The 7732-nt window shown below is 40.2% G+C and overlaps 1 protein-coding gene and 1 pseudogene across 2 annotated transcripts; both read right to left on the bottom strand.

The window, feature by feature from the left end:
- Positions 1-223: 223 nt before the first annotated feature.
- Positions 224-3205, bottom strand: hoxa1a (homeobox A1a). Its single transcript, XM_084131245.1, has 2 exons — positions 1442-3205; positions 224-1250 (listed from the first exon to the last, which is right to left on the bottom strand). The coding sequence occupies exons 1-2, from the start codon at positions 2073-2075 to the stop codon at positions 898-900; spliced, it is 987 nt and encodes a 328-aa protein (XP_083987371.1). The 5' UTR covers positions 2076-3205; the 3' UTR covers positions 224-897.
- Positions 3206-3347: 142 nt separating this feature from the next.
- On the bottom strand, positions 3348-7556 carry LOC311093021 (homeobox protein Hox-A2a-like; annotated as a pseudogene). Its single transcript has 2 exons — positions 5794-7556; positions 3348-5264 (listed from the first exon to the last, which is right to left on the bottom strand). The product of its transcript is annotated as a homeobox protein Hox-A2a-like (transcript).
- Positions 7557-7732: the final 176 nt, after the last annotated feature.

Genomic DNA, 7732 nt, shown 5'->3' on the forward strand with positions numbered 1-7732 from the left:
AGAAACAACGCGCGGACGCATACATCAGTTACGGAGCCAGAGAGTGAGGTATTGGTAGATTATGCAAATCGATGACTCAAACATAACAGTCCAGACAAAAAGCAAACAAAAAAAACTCTATAATGAACACAGTTATGTAAACGTTATATCTTGTAGATGGCCGGGTTCAAATGTAAAGCCTATCACATTGTCAGTAGTATTTTTGAAAGTTAAATGTGGCTGTGTGCGGGATATGACAGGCATTAATACAATCAAGAGTAAAGGACCAGTGTTCAGACAAATTGTATGATAATTTTTAGTTCACACATTTAATTCACCCGTATCTTGATCTTTTTCTAAAGCATGTTTCTAACGGAGACTTGTGCTTTCATCTCCGACTGATAAAACTCAGTATGACCAACGACAACTTAAAAGAATTGCGCATCATGTTCTCACAACACATTCACAACATCAGGGTTAACACTATTCACGGTCCAGAAAAGTTGTCAGTTTCTTCAAACAAGCATTTGCCGAGAGTTACAGTTGATTAATCTCTCTTAATAATACATTACTTAAATATATTGCACTAGGCTATTTCTTTTTGTTCTTGAGGTAGGCATTTTGACAAGTGGTGTACAAGTCCGACAAAAAACATGTGTAAAGGTGCAGCATTTGCTACTGTGCACGGAAATGCACAATCCACTTGTTCTATCTAGGTGCTTGACAAGGTGCCCAAGACTATTAACAGTCATTTCACAATAACACAAAGTAGCACAGGTAAATACACTGAGTGGTCAAAATGGTCCAGGTCGAAACAAAATTGTGCAATGGTCTCTGTATGTCACATGATGATTTTGACAATGACCTTGAAACAAGAGTAACAGTTCTGCAATAACAGGTTGGCAGAACAAACGCCGTTTAATTCGAGGAGTAGGCATCAACAGGCGGGGAAGTGGGAGAGGGCGTGGAAGGTGCGGAGAGCGACTTTTCGGATGCGTCCTCGGGTTTTTCGAGACCATCCTTCAGTTCGGGCGGAGATTTAGGCAAAATACCTTCCTTTTCGCGTTTCTTTTGCTTCATACGGCGATTTTGGAACCAAATCTTCACCTGAGTCTCGTTCAATTGGAGCGCAGCCGCGATCTCCACACGCCTCGCGCGAGTCAAGTACTTATTGAAATGAAACTCCTTTTCAAGCTCTGTCAGCTGTTTTGTGGTAAAATTGGTGCGTACAGTGTTTGGCTGCCCACCAAATCCATACTCCCCAGCTTTCCCTGAAGAGAGACGAAAAACAGATTACAAAAAATGAGTGCGCATGCATTTCATATCAGTCTCTCAGTCTAGTCTCCCCCACAATTTTACACAGCCAGGGTGTTTGGAAAGTACTTTTCTTTTCAATCGTAGCATAAATATTATATCAGTCAAAAAACAGACATTGACATTTGAAAGTTCTCCAGGCACTCACCTGTTTTTGGCGGGTTCCGTTTAACCTTCATCCAGTCAAATGTCTGCCCTGTGGACACGCCATCTGATAGAGGTGAACAACAAGCATCGTGATGAGATACATGCAGTGGGGACAGCGGATTTGAGCAGCCCGCCACAAACGTCAGGTTCGCCTGATCTGGACTATTACCATATGTGGCTGAGGCGTACTGGAACTGGCCATGGAGGTGAACGTTTCCGCCACTGTAACCATGGCGATGGTGCTGCACAACAGTGGAGGAAATATTTCCAGAGTAAACTAAAGGGCCGCACTGGGGAAAGCTCACAGACGAGTCCACATCCTGATTTAGGGCATAGTGACTGTATCCGGAGCAAAAACTTTGAGTCCCGTAACTTGGATGGGCGCTGTAGGTAATTGACAAAGTCCCGGGGGACTGGTACGAGCTGGCTTGATGTGGCTGAGGGTTAATTGCGTCTTGTGATGATCTACTGGACATGAACCGCTCGTCCCCACTGCAGCTGTTTACCCTAACAGCACACGATGACTGGAATGTTGAAAGTCCGTGGTCGCCATGGAACGCTCTGACTGAGCACGAGCCTCCGCCACCTCCGTCTCCACCACCACTTATGGACGAGAAATCTAAGAATGTGCTCATTGTAGCATCTTCCTGTGCGTTTCTGCGCGTGGCTGCCACACTGACAGATATTTGGGCCCCGGGACTGATTAACGTCTCACCACTCACCCAGGGTTGTGCCGAGCCACCCTTCTGCCTCCTTCAATCAGTCGTGAATTGGGGGTGTCCGCGCGCTAGTGATATGAATGACCAGTGACAGTCACGTGGGCCGGGTCAGCCAGTGATCAGTTGCTCTGTCTCATCTTGATCTTAAGTGGCCTTGCACTGACAGGTTGTCGTTAAAGACCAGACTTATGTAAATGCCGACCTCTTGTCGATCAACATGACGTAGGCCAACCTTAACCCCCAATTGAAAGGATGGATTCGCTGGCAGAGGAGCAAGTGTCTCACAGACAACGTCCAGGCAGCATCAACATACTGTTGTGGGGAAATATGTTGAAGAAATGCGTAAGGTAAGATGAACCACAGGAAAATAATGTAAAGGGAATGTCTTTTTTTCCTTATGCGCTGCTTTGTGGGGCTGTTAGGCTGTAGGCTATGCATCATCTTTTGTCAAAAAGATAAAAATGCTGAACTGATTGTATTATTTTTGTTTACTATCTTTTCATTAGAATGTTTTCATAATTTAATAAGACTGAGCCTTACTTAATAAAAAGTCTGTGCTAGTCAGCCTATTTATTACTGCTATAAGCGATTTATGTCTAAAACCTATAGGCTATGTGAATTTCAACAAGGAAACGGACTTTGTTACAAAGGCTATACTCGATAAGATACATTAACTTTATTGCTTGTTTTGCTGAATGTGTGTTTTGTGATCAGTGGTCAAAAAGCGATCAGTTATCATAAGCAAGAGAGAGTATATATCTCCTAGCCTGATGGAGCAGGGAGACATGCGCCCCCTGTGGATGAAATTGGGAAAATTTCTTACAGATGTCCAATGTTTTTTTAATCCTCAAAATGGCGCTTTCCACAAGGTTCTGACGGCCTAGTATTTCTCATCCCCTCTTTTTAACACTCTTTAAAAAAAAAAAAAAATCATGGTCCTTCATAAACAAGCAAGCCAGAGTATTAACATAGTATAAACAAGAATTAAATATACATAATTAAAACAGCTTCACAGCCAATGCATTTAAGCAAAAAATGTGACTACGAAACCGAAGTGAAAAAAATAAATAATAATAATAATAATAAAAAAACTATAGTAGGCTATGCTGTCAATTCACATGAGACAATATTTTTCTGGAAGATGTTTAGGAACATGAAAATACTGCTTTTATTATAATGATATTTTATTAATATATAAAATAAAAAAACATTTGAAAAGGGTTTTTACCATAATGGTTATAAACCATTTCTATCACAATATTTCAGTCAGGTTAGGAGGACAAGAAAAAAGCTTAAAAGAGACTAAGACAAACTGCGTATGGCACGCACAATGAAATAGTTTATGAGTGGTTTGTGTAATCCTAATGCCGGGTGTTAAAACGGCAATAAAAATGAATTATTAACCGTCCACGTGGGTTGTACTTCATGATCCAAAATCTTCTCAATGATAAACAGAGAGTGAAAACGCTTATTTGGGTAGACGTTTCACATGCAGTGATTGTCTTGGTGCTGTCAGCTTGCCTGAAAGACTTTGATTTATGAGCTCGTTGTGGAAAGATACATTCTTGGCATTTCCCCGCGCGGAGCGGAGAAAAGAGTCTAAGACAAAGAGCGCACCATTGGCGAAGAAACCATACTTGAACACGGTTTTACGACTTAAAATATAGCACTTGAAAAGTTTACACCAGTATGTATAGTATCACATGTGGTGGGAATAATTATAGAGTTTATATTAATTTGCATCGTTTAAGGGGAAAACAAAACAATATAATATTTACGTAGTGCACATTCATTGAGAAAATTAAATAAATCATTATATTTATTAAATAAAAACGAAATTAAATAAATTTTAAAAAGTTTCCTAGCGCTGATTCCATGGCCCCTAATTACATTGCTGCAGCATGTAAGTGAGAAAAAAAGTAAAAATATAAAATCTGTGTGCATTTCACACACATTTGTGTGACTTTTCTTCATTTTCTTCTTTTCATGAATCTGATCATTCATTTTAATTTGGTTCAAGTGTAATGATTATAACGTGTTTACATTTCGTAGCATATACTTACAAATAGGCCTAATAGGCTGTTGCTGTGTGTTTTTTATTTTAAAATAGAATATTGTCTTGAAACTAGTATTTACAAAGTGTGTTTATTCTTACAAAAATAAGCAACAGACAACATACAAAAATACAAGGAATCTAAACTACCCCTTCTGTTATGAATTAGGCCTATGCAATGTATTACTGAATACAGCGCCCAGGTCTTATATCTTACCTTCGATATGTTATGATAATCGTGTCGATTATCACCCATCTTGAAAATAACAACAACAACAACAAAAACTTTCAAAACTCCTTAATTATCCGTCCCATTTGTCCACTGATCCACTTTGATAATCATTAGTTTGCATTTTGTAAATCAGATGTGGTAAATTAATCCGTTAAAAAAAATAAAACCCCGTTGGTATATCATCTGGACATTCCAGAGACTTATTGAAAAGTGTAGGCGAAGTTGCATCAGACAAACGTGAGTCGGAAGAAAAAAATTCGAAATCCTGCACAGCCGCGTCCATAACATGCGGGGAACCGCAGTTATCCGGTCTGGCACATCGGTTGTGTGTTATTGTCCCCTTGCCCAGAGCAGTAGGTGGCTTTCAGCCTTTTTTCCATAAAGCTGTTAGAAAACATTTCAAAAGTTTGCATGTCGTTATCATTACAGGGCTGCCCGGAGAGTGTTGACAGGTCGTTTTGAAAAGAGTTTGACTCTCGTTCGACACCCAGTCTACCATGAAGCAGGCCACAAATGGAGGCGTCCTCGTCGCTCAGTTCACCACTATCATCAACGACAGTCGTCTTGCTTAGCTGCCCATATATGTCCGAAGTATGGGTCTGGCGTTTATGTTTCATCCGTCGGTTCTGGAGCCACACTTTGACTTGGCGTTCTGTATGGTCAAGCAACGCGGCTATATCCACACGGCGAGGTCGGCAAAGGTATAGCTGTAGTGGAACTCCTTCTCCAGCTCCAAAAGCTGTGTGTTTGTGTATGCTGTTCTCAAGCGGCGCGAACCTCCTTCTCCACTACAAGCCGCCCTCGGGAAGAGCGGGTAAGCCTGGAAAAATTAGTCCAAAAAAGAACACGAATTGTTTTGTTACATAGTCAAAAATAGATACAATAACAAACAATGCATAACATGAAAATACCTAGTATTTTTCTATCGAAATGTTAATGTAATGTTACCTGTAAAATGCGATAAAAAGCCGATAAACTAAAAAGCATTGTGAAAAACACTGTAGACCGCAAACAGCATCGCCAGTGTGTGCGTGGTACCGACCAGTATCTTCTAATGAATGCCTAACCGTCCCTTGCGCCACAACAGTAATCTATCATTCTTCGTTAGACGTCAGACATCAGAAAGACCTTATTGATTCGAATTAAACTAGATAGTCAAACATTTTATATAATTTTCACATAGACTGCAGCTACGAGGTAAACAGCGAGAGGATAGTGCAGATGTAAAGAAGGATATGACGATGCTCATTTTTTCTCTCAGACCTTAAATTACATTAGTTCTCTTTTCGGTTAGGTTTTCCTAAACTCACCGTTTGGAGAGAAGCAAATGACTCCCACTGTAGTAGTCAAGGAGCCGGTTGGTGTAGGAGGACGGTTTCTTTCATCCACGGGTATTCCGGGGTCAGAGAATTGGAGTACAGTGGGCTTCCCCCATCTATGCTGTACCGGGGCCCTACATGGCTTGGCTGACTCCTGAGGCTTAAGCTTGGGGTGGTGTGCTCGAAAGGAGGTAGGATAAGAGGGTAAGGGTTCGTGAGCGCTGAGCTTTTGACTGATGACTTATGAAATGAGTCGTCAACAGGGGGGAAAGAAGTAAGGCACTCTGCTAGCGATGGCTGACTATTGATGAAACCCGTCTCGCACTCAAACTCGTAATTCATTGTAAACCTGTTGTCTCTTGCCCCGAGAGCGCGGGTAAGGTTTGGCTTCGTTGAAGTCTATGATTTTTCGCTCTCAATTAAATTATGCAGGCTATTTGAAGAAAACAATAACATTAAAACTATTAATTTTAATATAGCCTAACTATTCATGCCATATGTTGACCGCTTACTATTGACAATATTGAATTCAAAAAGACACTGGAAAGTCTGAAAAGTCATGTCACATGATTACCTCTACCCAATGGCAATTTGAGGTTTATTCAAAAGGATCCAGCTTGACATATCGATCCGAAGAACTTCTTCCAGCAACTCCTCTCTCAAGAGGGAGGTCACTGTTATGTACATCGGTGTCATGGTGAAGGCAATGGCCCTGAAGCTTCCTAGTCAGACTCAAAACCGGTCGCCGGTGCGTCTAGAGTCTCCTTTCTGCCATCGTGCATTCGGTCTGTGTATTCGTATCACAAATAAAGTAGCCTAAGTGGACCAGTCTTGCTCCAATACATTAGCCGAATAAGTTACACCTGCTATAGCCTACTGACAGAGATTTTTTATTTTATTTTTTTTATCTCATGTGACCTGAAAAGACGGCGGTTTCAGCCCAGCTCCTCTTACCATAATACTGCACATAATGCATTGGAATCACATATAGCCCTCCCCCACCCAAATCTATTGATGTAACGTTCCGCCTATCGATAGGATAGCCTACACTGGCTAGACAAAAACGTACAGCTTCATATTTAACAGAACATACATTATTACGTTTATACATTATAACGTCTAAAATACATTATTAATCTATCCACGTATTTATAAAATACCGTGCAATAACATGTAAATTAAAAGTCTGTATATTTAATTATGCTCTCTAAGATGGGGACCTACGTCGTTCTCAGTAAATATTTGAAGTAAAAAGCTTCCTGATACCAGATGTTTTCATATATAGGCTAGAAGTTTTTTTTTTTTTTTTTTTTTTTACAGAGCAATGTTTGAACAGTGTGGATCAGAGTAAATAGGCTACTAAATACGTAACATCACATACAAACTCTGTATGCTCTGCTCTAGCTCGTTCTACTAACCTTACATTAGTCTACTATGAATATTGTTTGGCTTTCTGTGAAGTAAAAGTTTGAATTATTTTTATTTAAATTTGTTTGTGCTGAATACAGCATATGCGGATTATGTTTAAACTTTAGGAAACGAGTAGCCTACTTGGTCGTTTGTTTTAGTGCTTATATACTAAACAAAGAGTTCTAGAAGCCTGCACGCGATCAATCTTACTTGCCAAAGGGTCTGACAGCCTCATGCCCCCAAAACACATTTAAACCTTCTAACTCTACGCGAATCAAATCCTGGTAGAACGAGAGGCTCCATTACAGAGTTTTGCCTCTATCTCTCTCATAAACACAAACCTAAAGTCCACATCCACTTTCGATGAACAGTAATTTGCTATCGAAGAGTAAGTCATTTTCTTTTATATTGCATCATTTGATAAAAGGATGCGCTATTTTTGTTGTGATAAAGGCTTAGTGTTATTTCTTAAGTAGTTATCGTTAGGATTGTGAGAGTAGAAAAGAGGTTAGGGAGTTGGTACTAACTCCAAGTCAGTGAAACATGGCCCTGTTTTCAT

Source organism: Abramis brama, assembly GCF_963993115.1.
Source record: "Abramis brama genome assembly, chromosome: 12".
NCBI classification, from domain to species: domain Eukaryota; kingdom Metazoa; phylum Chordata; class Actinopteri; order Cypriniformes; family Leuciscidae; genus Abramis; species Abramis brama.

What these genes read in the sequence shown, in the direction of transcription:
- hoxa1a (XM_084131245.1), bottom strand. Translation starts at nt 2,075, where the DNA reads ATGAGCACATTCTTAGATTTCTCGTCCATAAGTGGTGGTGGAGACGGA. An exon ending in ACGGAACCCGCCAAAAACAG is followed by an intron (nt 1,251 to 1,441) that starts GTGAGTGCCTGG and finishes GTCTCTCTTCAG; the next exon opens with GGAAAGCTGGGGAGTATGGA.